The sequence below is a fragment of the Aquarana catesbeiana genome, linkage group LG01 (genome assembly GCF_042186555.1).
Source record: "Aquarana catesbeiana isolate 2022-GZ linkage group LG01, ASM4218655v1, whole genome shotgun sequence".
In the NCBI taxonomy this organism is placed as follows: Eukaryota; Metazoa; Chordata; class Amphibia; order Anura; family Ranidae; genus Aquarana; species Aquarana catesbeiana.
In genome coordinates, this window is record NC_133324.1 from 835,073,898 (window position 1) to 835,096,836 (window position 22,939).

Consider the following 22,939-nt stretch of genomic DNA (forward strand, 5'->3'; position numbering starts at 1 on the left):
CCCATAGCCACGCCCTGCAGCTGGAGGTAGTGGGAGTTATTGAAGACAAAAAAATTGTGATGTAAAATATAGTTAAGCCCATCAATGATGAATTCATTCAGTGCTTCATCATATTTCTGACTTCTCTGAAGGAGTGCCCGTACAGCTGCAATCCCCTTGTTATGGGGATCGAGCTGTACAGGGCCTCAACATCGATGGCCACCAAAAGTGAGTTCGCTGGGAGAGTTATTCCCTTGATCAATTGGAGTAGGTGTATTATGTCCTTCAAAAAGGAGGGCATACACAAGACAAATGGTTGTAGAAAAGAGTCAATGACCTTACTTTTCGGATATTCCTCCATTCCCGGAGACAATTGGTCGTCCGGGAGGTTTTGTTTGGCTTTTATGGATTTTAGGTAAACTATAAAACGTAGCCATAGGTGGTTGTTTTATCCGAATAAATTTGTATTGATCTCTGGTGATCACTCCTTTCTCGAAGGCCGACTGAATTAAATCGTAAAATTTAGTATACGAAATTTGTATAGATTTGGTGGAGATGCTAATCTTTCCCAACAGGTTGTATGTATAACGTTCCGTCCTGTCTCCGTCCCCTTCCCCTACGCGTGTTCGATACAAGGGGTATTTCGTATCTTCATCAGGGGGTGATTTGTCACTCCCTGATGAAGATACGAAATACCCCTTGTATCGAACGCGCGTAGGGGTAGGGGACAAGACGGAACGTTATACATACAAGCTGTTGGGAAATTAGCACCCCACCCATACCGGCCGCTGTTGCCCGTTCGTTTCTGCTGTTTTAGTGTGGCGCCCTTAAGCGCTTTGTTACTGTGAGTACCCATTGCGGGATTTGTTTATGATTTTAATAAATTTAGTACATACTGCACCATGAAGTCCTTTTTGTGTTGATATATTGAGGTACAAACGGGACTGCTGTGAGGAACAGAGGCACCAGTGCAAATCTATTCAGGACCCTGCATATAACATCGAACCCATAGAGGTTCTAAGGCACATTCTGACCAAGCTTAATTGCAAGGTCGCACGCCCTAAGGTGAGGGGCTATCACCTGGGGGGAGCACTTGTATGAGCACACAGCACTTTAGTTTGTGTGCACAATAACACCTGAATGGATTGTGGAAGATCTGTGGACTGTTAATTTGATCATTGCACAGCAACACAACACTGAATTGCATAGAATCACATGGATGCAACACCAAATCGCATGGATGCGTTTTTTTGTATTTTTTTAACTTTTTATTGTTTGAATGTTGCACTGCATAGATGCAGCACTGAAATGCACGAATGCAACACTAAATCGGACTGGTAATTTGATCATTGCACAGCAACACAGCACTGAATTGCATAGAATCACATGGATGTAGCACCAAAACGCATGGATGCGTTTTTTCGTATTTTTTTAACTTTTTATTGTTTGAACATTGCACTAACACCATATTGCATAGATGCAGCACTGAAATGCATGGATGCAAGACTAAATTGCAATTGCCCATAGCCACGCCCTGCAGCTGGAGGTAGTGGGAGTTATTGAAGACAAAAAAATTATGATGTAAAATATAGTTAAGCCCATCAATGATGAATTCATTCAGTGCTTCATCATATTTCTGACTTCTCTGAAGGAGTGCCCGTACAGCTGCGATCCCCTTGTTATGGGGATCGAGCTGTACAGGGCCTCAACATCGATGGCCACCAAAAGTGAGTTCGCTGGGAGAGTTATTCCCTTGATCAATTGGAGTAGGTGTATTATGTCCTTCAAAAAGGAGGGCATACACAAGACAAATGGTTGTAGAAAAGAGTCAATGACCTTACTTTTCGGATATTCCTCCATTCCCGGAGACAATTGGTCATCCGAGAGGTTTTGTTTGGCTTTTATGGATTTTAGGTAAACTATAAAACGTAGCCATAGGTGGTTGTTTTATCCGAATAAATTTGTATTGATCTCTGGTGATCACTCCTTTCTCGAAGGCCGACTGAATTAAATCGTAAAATTTAGTATACGAAATTTGTATAGATTTGGTGGAGATGCTAATCTTTCCCAACAGGTTGTATGTATAACGTTCCGTCCTGTCTCCGTCCCCTTCCCCTACGCGTGTTCGATACAAGGGGTATTTCGTATATTCATCAGGGGGTGATTTGTCACTCCCTGATGAAGATACGAAATACCCCTTGTATCGAACGCGCGTAGGGGTAGGGGACAGGACGGAACGTTATACATACAAGCTGTTGGGAAATTAGCACCCCACCCATACCGGCCGCTGTTGCCCGTTCGTTTCTGCTGTTTTAGTGTGGCGCCCTTAAGCGCTTTGTTACTGTGAGTACCCATTGCGGGATTTGTTTATGATTTTAATAAATTTAGTACATACTGCACCATGAAGTCCTTTTTGTGTTGATATATTGAGGTACAAACGGGACTGCTGTGAGGAACAGAGGCACCAGTGCAAATCTATTCAGGACCCTGCATATAACATCGAACCCATAGAGGTTCTAAGGCACATTCTGACCAAGCTTAATTGCAAGGTCGCACGCCCTAAGGTGAGGGGCTATCACCTGGGGGGAGCACTTGTATGAGCACACAGCACTTTAGTTTGTGTGCACAATAACACCTGAATGGATTGTGGAAGATCTGTGGACTGTTAATTTGATCATTGCACAGCAACACAACACTGAATTGCATAGAATCACATGGATGCAACACCAAATCGCATGGATGCGTTTTTTTGTATTTTTTAACTTTTTATTGTTTGAATGTTTCACTGCATAGATGCAGCACTGAAATGCACGGATGCAACACTAAATCGGACTGGTAATTTGATCATTGCACAGCAACACAGCACTGAATTGCATAGAATCACATGGATGTAGCACCAAAACGCATGGATGCATTTTTCGTATTTTTTTAACTTTTTATTGTTTGAACATTGCACTAACACCATATTGCATAGATGCAGCACTGAAATGCATGGATGCAACACTAAATTGCATGGATGTTTGTTTTGAATTATCCATTAATGTTTCAAAATTGCACAAGCTTTGTGGAATATTTGCAATACACAGGCTGATTCAAGCACTTTTACCTATTTATTCATTCATTGAAGTTTATTGCACATTAATGTATAGTATTAATAGATTTTGTATATTTTGTATGTTAAGCACAATATCGCTTTATTAATATTTTAGTGGAAATTTCTCACATTTTTATTTTGATAAGCACAGCGTGTGTGCAATTTGGTTTAACTATCTTGCATGGTTATGAGACATGCATAACGTTAGCAGCTGATCATTTGCAAAGATACACTATTTTGGAGACCAGATTTGGTCAATTACCTGGAGGCTCACAGGACTACAAATTAGTATTTGAACACAGTGTCGGGTACATGCTGAAGGAGGATGCGCAGCGATTTGAAGGCTCCAATGATGGTACCCATGTTGAGGAAGGGAGTAACGTGAGCCTAGAGAGATGGGGTGCCCAAGAAGGTCAAGAAACTGCCAGTCATGTTCCCCGAGCTACAGAATACTGCCAAGTTTGCTCCAGTGACGAGGAGGGAGGGGATGATGAGGTCACGGACTCTACTTGGGTGCCTGATAGAAGGGAGGAGGAGGCACATCTCCAACGAGGCAGGATGCCCTCCAGGGGGCAGCTTAAATGCAGCCACCCTATTGCATCACACCACAGAGCTAAGCAGGTGCAGGGCACTGCTGACTCTCCACATATTTTGAAAAGTTCTTTGGTGTGGGCCTTTTTTGACACGTGTGCAGCAGATCGCACCGTTGCTGTTTGCAACATATGTCTGAAGCATATCAAGCGTGGCCAAAACAGCAGCCGCTTGGGCACCACATGCTTGACCAGACATATGAGGATCTCCCATGCAGTCCATTGGCAACAGCACTTAAAAGACCCACATCAAAGAAAGAACAAGGTGGACCTCTCCTTGACATATGACGATCTCCCATGCAGTCCGTTGGCAACAGCACTTGAAAGACCCACATCAAAGAACAAGGCGGACCTCTCCTTGACATATGACGACCTCCCATGCAGTCCGTTGGCAAGAGAACTTAAAAGACCCACATTAAAGAACAAGGCGGACCTCTTCTTGCTCATCAGCTGGGATCTCCAACCCCACTATACCTCCAGTCCTCTCAGAAACCTTCACTGAGAGGAATGAAGGTATAGAAATAGGTGTTCCAAGTACTTGCAGCCAATCTGCTAGCGGTACACCAACATCGGATTTTAGCAGGCAAATTTCCCTACCCCAGTTGCTAAACCGTTAAAAAAAATTTGGTCCCAGCCATCCACATGCTCAGTATCTGAATGCTAGCTTGGCCAAATTTCTAGCACTGCAACTGCTGCCTTTTCAGCTGGTAGACTCTGCCCCCTTTCGTGAATTTGTGGAATGTGCGGTACCTCATTGGCAGGTTCCCAAACGCCATTTCTTTTCATGGAAGGCCATTCCTGCTCTCTACCAGCATGTGAAAGGCAATGTCTTGGCCTCGTTGGACAGGGCGGTCAGCAGTAAGGTGCGTATTACTGCTGACTCCAGCAGGCATGGACAGGGACGTTACCTTTCTTTCACGGCGCACTGGGTAACTCTGCTGGCAGCTGGGAAGGATGCAGGACAGGGTTCAGTATTGTTGAAGCTTGTTCCGCCACGATGCCTCCAAAATGCTAGTGGTGATTCTGCCACAGCTCTCTCCTCCACCCCCTCCTCTTCTTCTTCCTCTATGGCCTCTTCCTCTGCAGATTTCTCCTCTGAACCAGCAGTGCTCCGTAGGCGTTCAAGGGGCTACGCAAGCACTCAGGCAAAAAGATGCCATGCGGTGCTTGAGTTGGTCTGCTTAGGGGACAGGAGCCACACTGGGGCAGAGATTCTGTCACCTCTGCAGGGGCAGGCTCAGAGGTGGTTGACGCCACACCAGCTTCAGCCAGGAATGGTTGTATGTGACAATGGCACCAACCTCCTCTTCGCCCTCTGACAGGGACTATTGACCCATGTTCCCTGTTTGGCTCACGTCCTGAATTTGGTGGTGCAGTGGTTCTTGAGCAGATACCCTGGCTTACAGGATCTCCTGAGGCAGGCCAGGAAAGTCTGTGGTCATTTCCGCCGGTCATATAATGCCAGTGCTCAGCTGGCTGACATTCAAAGAGAATGCAACCTGCCCAAGAACCGCCTCATTTGTGACATGCCCACCAGGTGGAACTCAATGTTGGCAATGCTGCAGCGGCTGCACACGCAGCAGAGGGCATTCAATGAGTACCTGTGTGAGTATGGCACCAGGACAGGGTCAGGGGAACTTGGCTTTTTTTTGCCACGCCAGTGGCTACTAATCAAGGATGCATGCACTGTCCTGTCACCATTTGAGGAGGCCACAAGGATGGTGAGCAGTGACAGTGCATGCATCAGTGATACTGTCCCCCTTGTCTTCCTGTTAGAGCACACGATTCATGGAATAATGGACAGGGCATTTGAGGCAGAACAGCGGGAGGAAGAGGAGGACTTCCTTACCTCTACCTTACAGTGTTGTGCCACCACCACCGCCTAAGGCCCAATTTTTATGCCCCTGTTTAACAGGCGTAATTACAATTTTTGATCTAATATTTCACAGCAGAGCCTGTTCCTGCGCTCAACAAAAGTATCTGTGAGGCTTTACAGTGTTGTGCCACCACCACCATCACCGCCTAAGACCCAATTTTTATGCCCCTGTTCAACAGGGGCACGTAATCACAATTCTTGATATAATATTTCACAGCAGGGCCCATTCCAGCGCCCACCAAGAGTAACTGTGAAGGCTTAAAGTATTCTGGTACCACCAACACCTAAGGCCCAATTTTCCGCAGAGTGTATAGGGCAGGCCGTATAGTATATACAGGTGGTCCCCTATTTTCAAACATCCGACTTACAAATGACTCCTACTTAGAAACGGAGGGAGACAACAGGAAGTGAGACTAGGAAGGGAAATTCTCTCCTGTATGAGTTATTATGGGAAAAAGGTGTCTCCACTGATGCTTTGTCACCAATCCTTGTTTCCCTAATAACCCAAAATTTTCTAAATCCAATTGTCATTGGGAAAGAAAGTGAGGTGAAATCTTCTGAACAGGGGCACAGACAGCAAAACAAATGTTACAGGGGTGATGATAACCCTCCCCGATGTTATCCAAAAAGCTTAAAAATGTACCTGTTCCAAATTACAAACAGATTCAACTTAAGAATAAACCTACAGTCCCTATCTTGTTTGTAACCCAGGGACCGCCTGTATACTGCTGCTGTTCAGAGTATATAGGGCCTGGGGGCCCCACGCCTTTTTTTTTTAAATTTGGGTACAGGGTTCCCCTTAATATCCATACCAGACCCAAGGGGCCTGTTAATGGGCTGGTGGGGGGGGGGGCAAACATTACATTACAGCCGCAAGCAGTATTAAATGACTTTTATTCCTTTAGAAATGTCATTTTGTGCAGGGACTGTTCTACACATGAGAAAAATGCGCCACTTTACAGGCATACCATAGTCACCCACAGGCACGATATTTAAAGGAATATTTCACTTTTATTGTTTCACTTTAAGCATTATAAAAATCACTGCTCCCGAAAAAACGTCCGTTTTTAAAACATTTTTGCATTGATACATGTCCCCTAAGGCAGGGACCGGCCCCCAAACACTTTTTATGACAAAGCTTGCATATTAGCCTTTAAAATTAACACTTTCGATTTTTCACGTTTGAGTCCCATAGACTTTAACGGTGTTCGCACAAATTTTTTGCCTGTTCGCGTGTTCTGCTGCGAACCGAATCGGGGGGGGTGTTCGGCTCATCCCTACTGGGGATAGCTTTGCATAACAATGATGTAAAAATGTAGGTACCAATCAGACTATGCAATCCTGGTGGTTTACATCAATTCCCCCATCAGGGCCATTCATGGTGGTGATGCAACACTGGGTTGGTTTTTAAAGGAGTAGAGGTTGTCCACTTAGCAAAATGAATGCTCCTTGAGCTTAGTAAATGAGGTATGTACAGTATCTCACAAAAGTGAGCACACACCTCACATTTTTGTAAATATTTTATTATATCTTTTTATGTGACAACACCGAAGAAATGACACTTTGCTACAATGTAGTGAGTGTACAGCTTGTATATCAGTGTAAATTTACCATTAATGTCTAAACCGCTGGCAACAAAAGTGAGTAAACCCCTAAGTGAAAATGTCCAAATTGGGCCCAAAGTGTCAATATTTTGTGTGGCCACCATTATTTTCCAGGCCTACCTTAACCCTCCTGGGCATGGAGTTCACCAGAGCTTTACAGGTTGCCACTGGAGTTCTCTTCCACTCCTCCATGACAACATCACGGAGCTGGTGGATATTAGAGACCGTGCACTCCTCCACCTTCTGTTTGAGGATGCCCCACAGGTCTGGAGACATGCTTGGCCATTCCATCACCTTTACTCTCAGCTTCTTTAGCAAGGCAGTGGTCATCTTGGATGTGTGTTTGGAGTCGTTATCATGTGGGAATACTGCCCTTGGGCCCAGTCTTCGAAGAGACGGGATCTTGCTCTGCTTCAGTATGTCACAGTACATGTTGGCATTCATGGTTCCCTCAATGAACTGTAGCTCCTCAGTGCTGATAGCACTCATGCAACCCCAGACCATGACGTTCCCACCACCAGGCTTGACTGTAGGCAAGACACACTTGTCTTTATACTCCTCACCTGGTTGCCACCACACACGCTTGACACCATCTGAACCAAATAAGTTTATCTTGGTCTCATCAAACCAAAGAACATGGTTCCAGTAATCCTGTCCTTAATCTGCTTGTCTTTAGCAAACTGTTTGCAGGCTTTCTTGTGCATCATCTTTAGAAGAGGCTTCCTTCTGGGACAGCCCTGCAGACCAACTTGATGCAGTGTGCAGCATATGGTTTGAGCACTGACAGGCTGACCCCCCCACCCCTTCAACCTCTGCAGCAATGCTGGCAGCACTCATATGTCTATTTCCCAAAGACAACCTCTGAATATGACGCTGAGTATGTGCACTCAGCTTCTTTGGTCGACCATGGCGAGGCCTGTTCTGAGTGGAACCTGTACTGTTAAACCGCTGTATGGTCTTGGCCACCGTGCTGCAGCTGAGTTTCAGGGTTTTGACAATCTTCTTACAGCCTAGGTCTTCATTATGTAGAGCAAGAATTCTTAAAAATTATAACAAGCAGCATGATGAATTCTCAAACATAAATATCAGGGGTGCAAACTGTATTTTCTTCAACATACATAAAAAAATACATACATATACATACATACATATAAAAAAAATTGTTATTCTGTATCATAAATACGTATTTTGATCTTTAATAATCCTTTGATTGTGAAGAGCACTTTTGGCCATCTAAAGTATATGTTATTGCACATAATAATCTTCAAACATGTTGTAAATCTTTGATGGAGCAGGAACTCTCCTTCCCTGTTCCGTGGAGGAAACAGAACAAACTGTCCATTGCTTGTCCAATTTTACCAAGAGTCAGATTAGAGAGAAGACTGTAGGCAGGTCTGGACATTTAAGCAAAGCTGCAGAGCATGAGCAGATGTCTCAGCACTCAACACTTTTGGTGAAGAGTCCACTCAACTGCAGCCACAAAGAAATTGTACTATGGGGCAGAATGTTTGTAAGGTAGGGGAGTTCTAAGTTTTATGCAAAAATGTTATTTCTTTAAATGTAACTGACTACATCAAACAAGGTGGTATTTATGAAAGTGTGACCATTGATAAGTTCTACTCTACATCATTGATCACCGTGAATGTTACTAAACGGTGTGCGCCCTTGGAGGAGTCACAGATAGTAAAGAAATCATTGGAATCTGGATCATTATCTATACCTCATTAAACAGCACATTTGTTTACAGCCAAGGTCATTATGAAGCTGGAAAGAGTCCAGAGATAAGAAGGGACATAATGAGGGGATGCACAGAGAAATTTATTGAAGAATAATCCTACATCAGACAGGATTACCTACATCGGACAGGACTATCCCCCTGTCACTGTAGAATATCACTGACCGGGGCAAAGCTTTGTGGTTGTACCAGAAATGTGATATGGATTATGCATGATGGGTTCTGTTCCTGTTCTTTGTTTTCTTTTTACCACCACATTAAAGGGAAACTTTACACAGCACCATACTTGCCTGTCTGATACCTAAAACTTCTGCACCAAGATATACCGACCTGCTCTGAAATCTAACAGTGCCAGTCATTTAAGAAACTGAAAAGAACCAATAATCTAATATTTTTCACATGAGATTGCATAAAAAGTGGTCATTTTGACACTAAATTCTTAGGCACAAATAGTGTAACATTTTTCAGATTTCACAGTTCACATTTAAATATAATACTTCACTTCTGTTAAATCCCCAAGGGATTACAAAGTCATATGAAGTTAACAAAGAATTGCTTTTTCTTGAGAATCTTCTGGCGCCTCTGCCAATGCTCTGCCTTATCCGTACGATCTAATTTATGAGCCGTGCAGTAAGAGTTCACCTCAATTCATGGGTTTGTGGATGTCATACTGTCCTCTGATTCTAATCATTGTAATTGAGTTGAGGACATGGCATGTGCTTCCTGTAAACTACTTATTTCTTATACATAGCAGCATAAATTGAGTTGGGAGAGGGAGGGTGAATTCCCTGGGAGGGAGATTATCTATGAGGACAATGATTGGGAGCTCCAAGCCTGGTTATATTCTGTACCATATCTCAAATTGAAACATGGGTTTTATGAATTTTTCTCTAGACTGCCAGAACACAGTTTACTCTTTGAGAGTCAGTAACATTAACATAGATATGTTTTTATTACTACAAGAAGGGTGAAGTTCAATATAACAATGGCATAGATTTGATCAGAGAATTTCCAGGTTCCCTGGAAATAAGGCAGTAACATACACTAGCAAGCAGAGCCATATTTACATAGCAGGGTCTATAAGTAGACAACCCTTGATACTTTATCTCATGCCCTATTCACTAGACAAAAACCGTCAACGGCACATTCTTTAGCTTTTATTTATTTATCATGCAAAAAATAGTGTTGCACTTCCCCTTTAAATAACTTAGCAGTGCAATATAATAATAATGATAAGCACTAAAGTCTGAATAAGATTCTCAATACACATTAGATTATACTCAAAAATGATAAAGTATTGGACTCTCCTGCCTAATAGACCCATTCTTATGTTCTGTAGGGTGCAATGTTTAAAAGATAAACTTGCTCCTAATTTGATAGAACAACTTAGTCATCTCAAACTGTTTGTAGGACTGGTTGTTTTTTTACCCTGTAGGAGGTGTCAAGTTTGTAAATGTGGGGGCTCGAATACTACTTGGGCTAAATCCTTCACCCCACAATCGACAGGACTATCCTATAACATTGCTGAGTTCATTACATGTGCCACAAGAAATGTTGTATGTCTCCTGCAGTGCCCATGTGGCCTGCGGTATATAGGGAGGACCACGCGGTCTCTGAATGTTAGTGGGTGGGCATATTAATAACATTTCTAAGGGTTTTAGGTGGCATAGCATCTCAAGATATTTCACATCTTGTCATAATAAGGACCCCACAGGCATTAAGTGTTGAAGTAATAGGAATTGACAGGTTTGTTTCAAACTGAAGGGGGAGCCATGTCTGATTTCCCAGTATGGAAACGTGATGGATTTTCAATCTAAAAACATACCCCTCCCATGGACTTAATGTAGATTGGGATCTTAACTGTTATATTAAAGTGATTGTAAAGTCTTGTTTAAAAAAAATAAAAAATAAACATGTTATACTTACCTGCTTTATACAGTTGGTTTTGCCTGGATCCTCCTCCTCTCGGTTGCCTCTTTGCTGCTCCTGGCCCCTCCCTCCTGTCGAGTCCCCCACAGCCAGGAGCTTGTGACACAGTTCAGACACAGATTTGCCATTTGGCCCCGCCCCTTTCTCCCCTGATTGGCCAACTGAATTTGATTGACAGCCACAGGAGCCAATGACACCGCTGCTGTGTCTCAGCCAATCAGGCTGGAGAGTCCCGGATGGCCAAGACCTTTGTGGACATCGCTGGACAGAGATGGGGCTCAGGTAAGTATTAGGGGGTGCTGGGGGGGGGGGCTGCTGCACACAGAAGGCTTTTTATCTTAATGCATATAATGCATTAAGATAAAAAAAAACTTCTGCCTTTACAACCACTTTAATAATAACTAATTTTCTATACCTGCTCAATTTTTTTCAATTTTTTGATCTTCTTTTTATTTAAATGTTATACCTTTTACTTCTTGGGGTCTAATTTATATTTTACACATTTTTAAAGTTATTTATGATTGTGCAATTTTTGAAATGTATTATAGTAAGAGCAGTTTAGCAACTCTCCCCTCCCCACTGCAGTTGGCATCTTTTTCCTTCAATGGAATGAGTGCAATCTATCCTCTGGTCACTTGATAGTGCTATCTCAAATTCCACTGGATCATTTTTAATATGTTTTTTTACAAACCTTTGTTTTAAATCTATTTGGCTCTATTGGCAATTCCTTGCATTTTAGGTATGTGTTAGAGTCTCTTGAATATGTTTGTGATTTGGTAATATTGTTAACTGTCACTGAGAGTGGCTCCACCCCTTGCTCTTCTTTTGGTCATCCGCCACACACCTGTCCCCGATGCCGTCCGTTGATGACAAAATGCATAGGGAGGAATTTGCTGGGTTGACAACCTCACAAAGGCTGGGCGGTGGCGTGATTAAGGTTCTATATGCCATTTTTAGCTGTTTTACTGTGAGTATGTTATTTTGTTCTAATAAACCATGCTGTACAGGTTAACACTATCAGCTGTGTCTATTCCTTTCCCAAGGCCATCTTTACCTTTGTAATGGTGGAACACCACTTTTATTAAGTGTTGGTCTGGACCAGAGACATGTTGGATGCTCTTGAGATGGATGGTACATAGCAATTTTCCCATACGCTTTTTATCTTTCTGAGCAGAAGGTCCTAAGCTTCTGGTAAGAGTCGTGCACTTCCTTGAAATCACTGACGTAACGTTTTTACATATTGCACAGAACACTTATTTTTTGGGACTTTTCACATTTGGACTTTTTCCAAATTTCATTTTTGGGACTTTTTCGAATTCTACTTGAAGACCGTCTAACTCAGTGTTTCTCAACTCCAGTCCTCAAGGCGCCCCAACAGGTCATGTTTTCAGGATTTCCCTCAGATGAAACGGCTGGGGTAATTACCAAAGCAGTGAAACTGATCAAATCACCTGTGCAAAATAATGGAGAGCCTGAAAACATGACCTGTTGGGGCGCCTTGAGGACTGGAGTTGAGAAACACTGGTCTAACTTACATATACGTCAGCAGTTTCAAGTGGTATATCAGGAAGATGCCTGCAGCTACAGGCATCATGTTGGTATTGTTTTTTTGAGCTGGTGCTTGCTGAATTGCTTTTACAGCTTGCGGGAGGGCTGCTAACGGATGCCTTTCCGAGCTCTACAGTCCCACCAGTAAGCCCAGGATGAAGCCAGTGGTTCTGCGAGCTTACCAGAGAGCTGATCGAGGACATCAGCTAACAGCGGGCAATAGCTCACTATGGGATGACTCTGGTTCACAGGGGTGCAAAAGTAAGAGAACTAGTGTGAACCAGAACTGTAGTATGACCAAAAAAGCTTTGGCCATTCTTCTCTTTTAAGGTAAATTTATGGAATTTGACAGGTTAGACAGGTGGAAATTTTTAGTATGCTGGGATGAATATGAATATAATAACAATAACGGTAACCAATTATGGGTTTACAGTAGATTACAATTCTGTAAGTTTACATAGTGTATTTTTAGTTTTTTAGCCTTCCCATTGTAGTCAACATTCTGTAGTTGTAGTTGGGGCCAATATGCAAATAATGTATTTAATTATCTGAGAGGAAGGGTTGGTAGACAGATGCTTTATGTTGTATTATAGTTCACTTAACTGTCTCTGCTTATTTCTGCTTTTGTAGAGAGTAAGTTTTGGTGGCTACATGCTTCGTCATAAAACAAAAAGGCCACTCCACTTCTATGCACACTAGCATATTCTGACTGTGTATGAAAAGAAAACATCAGAACAGAAAAATAAAAGACAACTGGACAAGCTGGCAATTTTCAGTATTTTTTTTTTTTTTTGGGACAGTTTATGGTAGGAATGGTGTATCTGTAGAGTGTACACTTCTCAAGGGGTGGAGTGCAGCATTCCCATTAAATATGCTGTGCAGGGCAGGACTCCAAAGCATATAGGAATGCACCTCTAGGTGTAATTGACACAGTAGGGTTCAGTGGTTTTAGCCTTCTGCCATCATGGAGAGCAGGAGGCTGCCTATTCAGTCTGTCTCCAGCGAAAAGAAAGGTCCTTGAAATGCAGGGGAAAGGCTCAGAGGTTTTAGCTTCAGAGAGCATGGAGGACAGGAGTCTCCACCTATTCAATCTTTCCCTAACAAAAATGAAGGTCCTGGAATTGAAATGGTGGGAGAAATGTCCATATAGCAGCAGGCTCAGACTGTATGGCTTAAAGCCTGAGTTTACCCAGTACAAGGAACTGTTGGTGGACTTGAATAGTTTTATGGCCCGTACACACATCAGAAAATCGTACGAAAAAAAATGCTTTCAAAGTGATCGTACGATAATCCGATCGTTGGTACACAGCTTTTGAGGGCTGATCATGACAGTTCATCTGATATCCAAAGGGACAAACATGAACATTTTCTTGTACGATACCAGATCGTACGATTATATAATTTAATTTTCGTCCAAAATTACAATACAAATACAATACAATACATTACATCACTTCCAAATTTTTATTCTGTCGTACGAGAATTTGTGTAACTTTAGTAACCACTTCATTTTTTATATGAGATTAGCATGCAGAAAAAAAGAATGGACGATCATTCTTTTGATACTCTCATCGAGTGTGCCAGGCTTTAGGGTCACAAAGAGTCCTGTTGGTCAAGTGCTTGCTGCTGCATTGAGAGCTTCTGAGTGTGCATCTAAGAGTGAGATGATGTGTTTATGTGTTTATATACAGTAGCAAGCCACCACTGAGACCTCTGAGCTGTTCCATCTGCTTCTGTGACTAAGTATTTCCACAGAACCCTCTGGAGGTGAAAATGGTGTGGTCAAGGTTAGTCTGTGATAGGGGTTACAAATAATTGCAGATGTTGCAAATGTGAACTCCAGTGATTGGCAGCGGGAGCCTGTGGGTTCAGGAGGCAGAGGTTATGTATGTCCTAGGTCATTGCACCTGCCCATATGTAGACTGCCAGAATATTATGTCCTCAAGTAATGTCGGTCAAGTAGTTGCTTATGTGCAGAAACTGTTTTGTGTAAAAAAATAAAAAAGTGTGTAAACAGCTATAAATACTTTATATGTAGGTTCGTCATGAATGTGGGCCCAAAACTTTTTGTGGGATTTGGTGGGAGCTCTTTATAAATAATGGGACTATCAGGCCATTGTTTTTTCTTTTTATCCAAAGATTTTTATTGTTTCCAGTGACTGGCACATTCTTTAAAACAGTTATCCATTCCCAATTAGCAAAGATCAAGTAGTAGTGATAGTAGTAAAGTAGCGATAATCATATCAAGAAAATCACAAATTTGCTTATGGCAAACATGCAAAATGTCGAATTCCTCTACTTTGATTTATTATAACCAACAAGAAAAGGACGCTGCCAGACATATGCGTCTGAAGTCATCACAGGTATCAAACACTTCACAAAAACAGCAAACTCTAACCTCTTTCCCTCATGTAACAAACACATAATTCAGTAAGTAATATACATTTATACTCATATAAAACAACCAAGGTCAGTGGACTGCAATGGCTAATTGTGTTGTATATAAGTATGGACAGTCAAGTGTAAACAACAGACACATGTAATAATGTACACTACGCTTGTGATATTTACTGTCTATGGTGGATCTTGTTTGCCCAATTAACTTCAATTATTATTTATGGACATTATTTATGGACATACTAACATCTGGGCATTGCTCCAATTTCAGTCATGTGAAAAAGTGGAAGTTTTTCAAATATACTTGAAGACGCAAACATTAGAATCAAAAAATGCCTACAGATAAAGGTAATATACTTAATCAAATTATACATAAAACTGACATGTAATAATTTTCATGAATACAGAGTAACAAAAATGCACATTTGTTAGACGGAAAAATTAAGTACACCTCTACATTTGCCAGCACTTCAGATCCATGGAATTAGAATACGGTGTTCCAGATTAGGCGTCAGTTAGGCTGCTTAGAACCTCCTTATGGATTGTAAGTGGAACTGTTTTATTGAAAACCTCAGGCTTCTAGGCTCTGATGTTATTTTTGCTATTGACATGTGCCATGATCAATAGAGCGCTCTAAGGCCCTCAGAAAGAAAGTTGTGGATGCCTAGGAACCTGGAAAGGGAACACATTACCAAATGATTGAAAAGCAATCATCCCACTGTTAGAAAAATAATTTACAAGTGGTGTACATTTTAAACTACTTCTAATTTGTCCAGGACTGGCCCAGCAAATTCAATTCAAATTCAATCCAATTAAAATTCAATTCAGCAGTTGAGTTCAAACTGCCTACAGCTACAATTAGAAAGAGATCGCACCCATTTAGCCTGCATAAGAAGTGTGTTAAGAAAATGACTTTTCTGTCCAAAAACAAACATTAGAACAGTATTACAGTTTGCCATTGAGCATATAGATAAATACCAGATATAGATAAAGACCAGGCGTTCTGAAAAAATGTGCTGAAGACTGATCAATCAAATTTATAGATGTTTAGCCATGGTAGCAGTAGACTTGTTTACTACAAACTGAGGACATTCTTTTTAGAAAAAAAACACCTCACAATAACTGTGAAGCATGGTGGTGGAACTGTTATGGTTGGGGGTTACTTTGCTGCTTCAAGGACTGGGCAGCTCACAGTCCTCAAGTCAAGTATACATTCTGCATCATAATAAATTGCTGTTGATGAGAATGTGAGTCTATTGTCCAAAAATTACAGTTAATTCGGAAATTATTGTTTCAACACAGTAAAAATCTGAAGCACATTGGCAAATCCACCAAGGAATGGTTCAAAAAACGAAAAAGAGGGTTATTGACTGCCCTAGTTAAAGTCCTAATTTGATTTCAGTTGAAATTATGTAAGAGGATTTTGGGACAGGCAGTTCATGCAAAGAAACCCACAAACATCTTGTATCTCAAGGAATTTTGCACAAACAAGTGGTCAAAGAGTGGCCTCTTGCACATGGTAGTAATGTTTGAGCATCAACATTTCTGGGCGTAATTTCAGGTGTTTGTGTTGTGTGTAACTTTGTGTTGTCCGTAAATTTTATACAGTCCTAGAAAAAAATCCATTAACCACTTGCCCACTGGGCACTTACATCACCTTCCTGACCAGGCCAATTTTCAGCTTTCAGTGCTGTTGCAATTTAAATGACGATAGCGTGGTCATGCAACACTGTACCTAAACAACATTTGTAACATTTTTTTAAACACAAGTAGAGCTTTCTTTTGATGGTATTTAAGTACCACTGGGTTTTTGATATTTTGCTTAAGAAACCAAAATAAGACCAAACATTTTGAAAAAAAAATGTTTTTTCATAGTTTGTTATAACATTTTTCAAACGGTAATTTTTCCCTATCACTGATGTGCGCTGATGAGGCTGCACTGATGGGCACTGATAGGCACTGATGAGGTGGCACTGATGAGGTGGCAATGATGAGGCGGCACTGATGAGGCTGCACTGATGAGCACTGATGAGGAGGCACTGATAGGTGGCACTGATGGGCACTGAGAGGTGGCACTGATAGGCGGCACTGATGAGCACTCATGGGCACTGATAGGCAGCACTGATGAGCACTGATAGGTGGCACTGATTGGGACTGATAGGCGGCACTGATGGGCACTGGTAGGCGGCACTGGTGGGTGACACTGATGATGAGGCACTGATTGGCAGCAGTGATTGATGGCACTGATGGGCACTACTGATGGCACTGAAAGGTGGCACTAGTGGGCATTGATTGGCACTGAAAGGTGACACTCGTGGGCACTGATTGACACTGATAGATGGCATTTGTGGGCACTGATTAGCAGCACTTGTGGCCACTGATGTGTAGCACAGATAGGGATCGTTGTCCCTGCAACAGAAGCCAGTTACCGGCTTTATTCTTTTCACTTGCAAACAGACAGAGAGTCTAGTGCGCACAACCTAACCCTCTAACAGACACGGGAAGCTGCCAACATGAAAGAGTGTACTCGCGAAGCTCAAGATCAAACTGGAATGTTTAAATATGTGGCGCTACCTCATCAAACCTACAACAGCAAATAATATGGGTTCATTTTAATACATATTATTTGCTGTTGTAGGTTTGATGAGGTAGCACCACATATTTATACATTCTTTTCACTTCACGCTGACCGTGAGGAGAAAAAAAAGGTAACCGGCTCCTGTTTACTTCTTGATCAGCTGTCAGCTGTTCATGTGGTAAAGGGCCCGCTGTGATTGGCATTTTACCATACTCTGTGATCAGCCAAGCGCGATGGACTCTGTGATCACAGTGTGCGTCTGGAACGCGAGCAGCGCGATCACGGGAGGACATCTATTGACGCCCTCCCAGCACTGGAAGACGGTGCTGTAGCCATCATTCGGCTATAGCATGGGCGGAAAGTGGTTAATATTCATGCTCATATGTGCATATTTGTGCGCATTTGCGTGTACCAGCGCAAAATACTGACTGGGAATGCAGATTTTTGTATTTTTTTTTTTTTACTCAAGAATACGCAGAGTCACATGTCAACTGACATCCGACCCGGTCCAATCCGCTAAAATCAGACGGATGCCCCTACGTTCGCATCCGTCCCTGGCAGATCGGATCGAGTGAGATCTGATGAACACGGACATGCTGTCCGTTTTCGTCCGATCTCTCCATAGTAACTAGCAGCGCTTGACAAGCCCCTCTCCGCTCAGTGAGCAGAGAGGGACCTGTCATCCGCCGGCTCAGTGGAGATCAACGGAGAGATCTCCCGCTGAGCTGGTGGACAGAGGCGGACTCCAAGGCAGCAGATCCGCCTCGTGAGAATGATGCCTAAGTCTCCATTCACACTTGTAGGACTTAGCTGCGCAGACTTTGGAGTGCAACTTGGGATGGGTGCGACTTGGATTTTGGCTATGACTGGTGATAATGGACAACTGTTGCACACAAGTTCCATTGTATAACATTCATGTACAACTTTCATGCAACTTCTGAGGGTTAAGTCTATGGCCCTCAAGTTTCATTAAAATCAGACCAAAGTAGCGCATGAACTACTTTGAAGTTGCTGGAACTTTAATGCTGGGTTCATACTGGTGCGATCACAGACATCGCATGTGATTTGCACCGCATTGCTGTGCATATCACATGCGATGTCTGTGCGATGCAAACTGTATGGCTGAAATCGCATTGCGTTCCCACCAAAATGGTGCAGGACCCTTTTTTTAATCACACCCATGTGATCCAATTCCTGTACCATTTCATAGTTTGCACTGAGATCTGCAAACCAATTTGGGGGTGTCACATTCTTACATAGTTGGTGATGTTGAAAAAAGACACAAGTCCATCAAAGTCCAACCTGTGTGTGTGCTTTTATGTCAGTATTACATTGTATATCCCTGTATGTTAAGGTAGTTTAGATGCCTATCTAATAGTTTTTTGAAATTATTGATGCTCCCCGCTAAAACCACTGCTTTTGGAAAGAGAATTCCATATTCTTACCGCTCTTACAGTAAAGAACCCTCTATGCAGTTTAAGGTTAAAACGCTTCTCTTCTAATTTTAGTGAAGGGACACTTGTCTTTTAAATTTCCCTTTCGCGGAAATGTTTTATCCCTATTGTGGAGTCACCAGTATGGTATTTGTACATTGGAATCATATCCTCTCTCACGCGTCCCATCTCCAGAGAGAACACGTTCAGTGCTCGTAATTTTTCCTCATAACTAAGGTCCTCTAGTCCCTTTATTCACTGGTGTGCGGTGATCAAGGACACTGACTTGTGACAGTATGTTAAAAAAAATAAAAATAATAATAATAATTTGTTATTACATTTTTTTAACATTGTTTTTTTTTTTTTTTACATTCTTTCATCAGAGTAGTTTAGTGTCGCTCTGAGGGGTGATCTGGGATTGTTTTATTTTTTTTTTGCCCAGGTACCATGTGATTGCTGTGGGCCAATCACAGCATAGGAAACATAGCTGTTATGAATGAATTGTTGAAATTGTGGACAAGATTTATGTGTGACCTGTGTAATTATAACTAATGTCCCTCTTGCTTCAATATTTTGAATCACTGATGCAGAACAAATGTACAGATAAGGACTACTATGTCCTGATCTGTCTACTTGTTCTACGTACTGTATATTACTCAAGCTGTTGAAGCTTGTACATACTAGCCAGGCAACTAGCATTTTCAGAAGGAGGTCAGCCTTAATATTGCTATCTTGACAGGTTACCTTTAAACTGTTTAATATTGCATGAAGTGAATTTGAATGCAGTGTTCATAGGTGGGTGCCTCTTCTTACTTTCATTATATTGAGCATGTTGGGCACCAAATCATCTTGTGAGTCCATGCCATGGCCTTGGATTACCAGAAGCAACACCTGAGTGGAAAATGGCCAATCAAAGATTCCAGCCCTATGTCATTGATATCGCTCAACAAAAAACTCATGTGAATATCTGATTGCATGATAAATGATTGCCTCCTAAATGCTTTCTAGTTCCATGTTTTCAAAAAGTGGGCATGTCTAGATTTGTGGATGGCTAGTAATGTGTGAACATCTGCTGTAGTGCAGGCCGTGTCACTGAATTTTCGTAGCTCGCCACGTGACTGGTTCTCAGTTACTGCAGGAGAGATGCTCTTTGTGTTACCATGACAGCCGCTCATGCTACGAAGATGGAGCATTCCAAATTTCCAGCTCTCCTGCTGTTTATTTCTCGCTCTGTGATGAGCAGTGATACCAAAAATAGATGTTAGTGTATTGTTTTGTCCGTGTTGAGGAGGTGGTCTCTAGTCCTCCACTTCTGCCAGGATGCTGGGGAGAGAATGTATGCTGACCATCGTGATTGTTAATTATGAGGGTAGGTGATGCTGTTTTCCTTCTCTGTTACCTTTGTGATATTCAGTAGTTATTACATTGCTTAGCTTTTTTTTTCTTTCATCCAAAGAATGCAAAAAAAAAAAGCCTAGCCCTAAAAAATAGAAAACTATGCAACAAAAAAAATCAGATAATGTGCATTAAAAGATACATAACAAAATGTACTTTTATTATAGTGTATAATCTGCAGTGATCTTATTTTTACTCTTGGAGTATATATACACGTGGATGCTGCACAAACTGTCACTGTTGTTCATTTTTAGAAATAGAGAATCCTCTGCAGATTCAATTGTACATTGCTTATTTTATGGTCAATAATGTAAATAAATGAACCTTCTTATCTTTACTGTGGGGGCAGACATTTTGTGGGCTGACCCAATGTTCAGTCATAGTGATGCCATCAGTGTCTTGTGACCTGAGAGTCAGAATTAAATACGCTCAGTCTGTAACGTTACTGCTTCCACAGTGACACCAGTGACAAGGGCCTTGTAGTGCAGTACGTGAAAGCAGATGTCAGCGCACTGGCTGGGCTCATCTTTGGAGTTAGTAGCCAACCCAACTAATAAAATCTGGTACAGTAAAGAGGAACTGCAGTCTGCTCACATAATTTTTAATAAAACATCTTTGCCATTCTGAAGCTTCCCTCCAACCACTTTGCATATTATTTTATATATACTGTGATTCTGTACTTGCCAAATATGCTGCAGATATCTCCCTACAGTAAGTCTGGCTGCAACCATTTTAACTGTGGGCAGCTGAAGCTGCTCCCTGTTCACTTCCTGGATTTACACAGACACACAGAGGCACACCTCCAGCTCTGCAGCTTTCATTGGCGCTCTTATGACCCCCCCCCCCCCACACACACACACACACACACACACAGTCTCACAAGAGTTAGAGAGAGAGCAGTTTAGGATGTGATAAGCCTAGGCTTTTTACCAGACAAGAAACAGGAAGTGGGCTGTATAAGGTATTTACTGGCAGAAAAAAATGTTTTACTATCCAAAGTTAAAACAACAAGGGCAGAGGATTTAATAGATGAAAAGTTGAAAAAATGACTGAAGGTCCACTTTAAAGAGTTACTAAGCCAGGGACCCTATGTTCAATATGTCTGTTCTCCCACAGTACACAGAACATGGAAATGCAATAATTTTAGTAAATATAAACTGATAAATAATGTTTCTCATCATAAGTATATAGCAGCCTTGTGACTTCTATCAGTTCCTAGTAAAGCTTGTAGGAGGAGTTTTCATTCTCCCTTTATCCTCTGTCTGGACATGTCTGGACAGTGCTGATTGGTTCTGTGCTGATCACATGCACCCTCCCAAGAAAAAAAAACCTCTCTACTCTCTAGCAATACACACCAAACTAAGCATGTGCAACCCATCCCCTGGCTCTGTAAATATCAGGTTATTTTTTGAGACAGTGGAAGAAGGGAGGATCAGAGAAGACAGGATCAAACAGCCTTTATACACAATGCAAAGGATGAACCCCTTAGGTTCCACAGTGAGTATAAGAAGCATGCTTTACTGCATATACAGACTGATTTTACTGTTGTGAGTTTATCAACACTTTAATCTATCATTGCCTCTTAAGGTGGCCATGAATTTGTCGATATCAGCTTGATAATCAACAGGTGGCCAAGTATATGCTGTGCTTGAAAGGACTGGCACCCATCATGTGGGGTTTTGAAACTTAGTTGATGGCGTTGGTGTGGTGCAGTCATTGCATATACATTTGATTGAGAACAGGAAAGGAGTAGCCTAATTGCATGAAGAATTTGCAGCAATTTTTTTTTTGCAACTTTTTATTGAAGCTTAAACTTGAAAGTGACAAAACAATTGGGCATACCCTGGCTTCTAAGTAAAAAAAAAATTAAAGTTGTACTAAACTAGGGACCCTGCATTCACTATATGGTCTCCCACATTACACTAAACATGGGAATGCAATTATTTTAGTAAATATAAACTGCTAAATACATTTTCTCATCGGCAGTATATCACATTCTTGTGACTTCTATCAGTGTCCGGCTGAGGACTGATTAAAGCTTGTAGGAGGAGTTTTCATTCTCCTCTGACTGCCTATGAGGCTGCATGACCCCTCTAGCAATACACACCAAACTGAGCATGTGCAGAGTGCCTCCAAGGCTCTTTCTTATCAGGAGATGGTTTGGGGTCAGTGGAAGTAGGGGAGGGTCAGAGAAGGCAGGATCAAACAGCCTTTTCACATAATGCAGAGGTTTAAACTCTTAGGTTCCACAGAGAGCATACTTTACTGGATATACCGACTGATTTTACTGTTGAGGGTTTAGTAACATTTTAACAACCTAAATAACTCCTAAAAGCACTCCGATCACCATACCTACATGAGAATAAATCTAGTAATGTCATTTTTGACACTTGTATCTCCTGGGATATTGAGCCCTGCCCCACCTTGTCTGAATACATCACATCATCCTGTTACAGACCAACTTGGATTTTCAAGCAAATGTAAAAAACCTTTTCTAAATGGCCTGATGTTGCCCGAGGGAAACATTAGGCAGTTGTATCAGAGACAAGATCAGATATATTTATGGCCACCCTTATTTAGTATAATATTCAAATCATATACACAAATACACTTAAATGAACTGAATTCTAGAAGTTATGCCCAAAAAAATTTAGGCAGAGGGTCTGTGGTCTGTGTCTGCAGTAGATCTTTTCCCCTCTATTCACTTTTAATGCCTTGTTCTGCACTGTTTATCTGTGTAGAGGCAACAATCTTAGGAGAGGCTGAGCTTTGCTTCCCCAT

The 22,939-nt window shown here is 41.8% G+C and overlaps 1 protein-coding gene across 9 annotated transcripts in view; it reads left to right on the plus strand.

Annotated features, from left to right (window-relative positions):
• Positions 1-22,939, plus strand: part of APBB2 (amyloid beta precursor protein binding family B member 2) — a 488,394-nt gene that overhangs the window by 212,084 nt on the left and 253,371 nt on the right. The window contains exon 1 of one of the 9 annotated variants that reach the window (XM_073608533.1): positions 19,908-20,132. The exons of the other annotated variants lie outside the window; for them this stretch is intronic. Coding sequence (XP_073464634.1) covers positions 20,084-20,132 — 49 coding nt within the window. The 5' untranslated portion in view covers positions 19,908-20,083. Of the gene's footprint in view, positions 1-19,907; positions 20,133-22,939 lie in introns of those variants that run through there. 9 annotated transcript variants of the gene reach the window in all.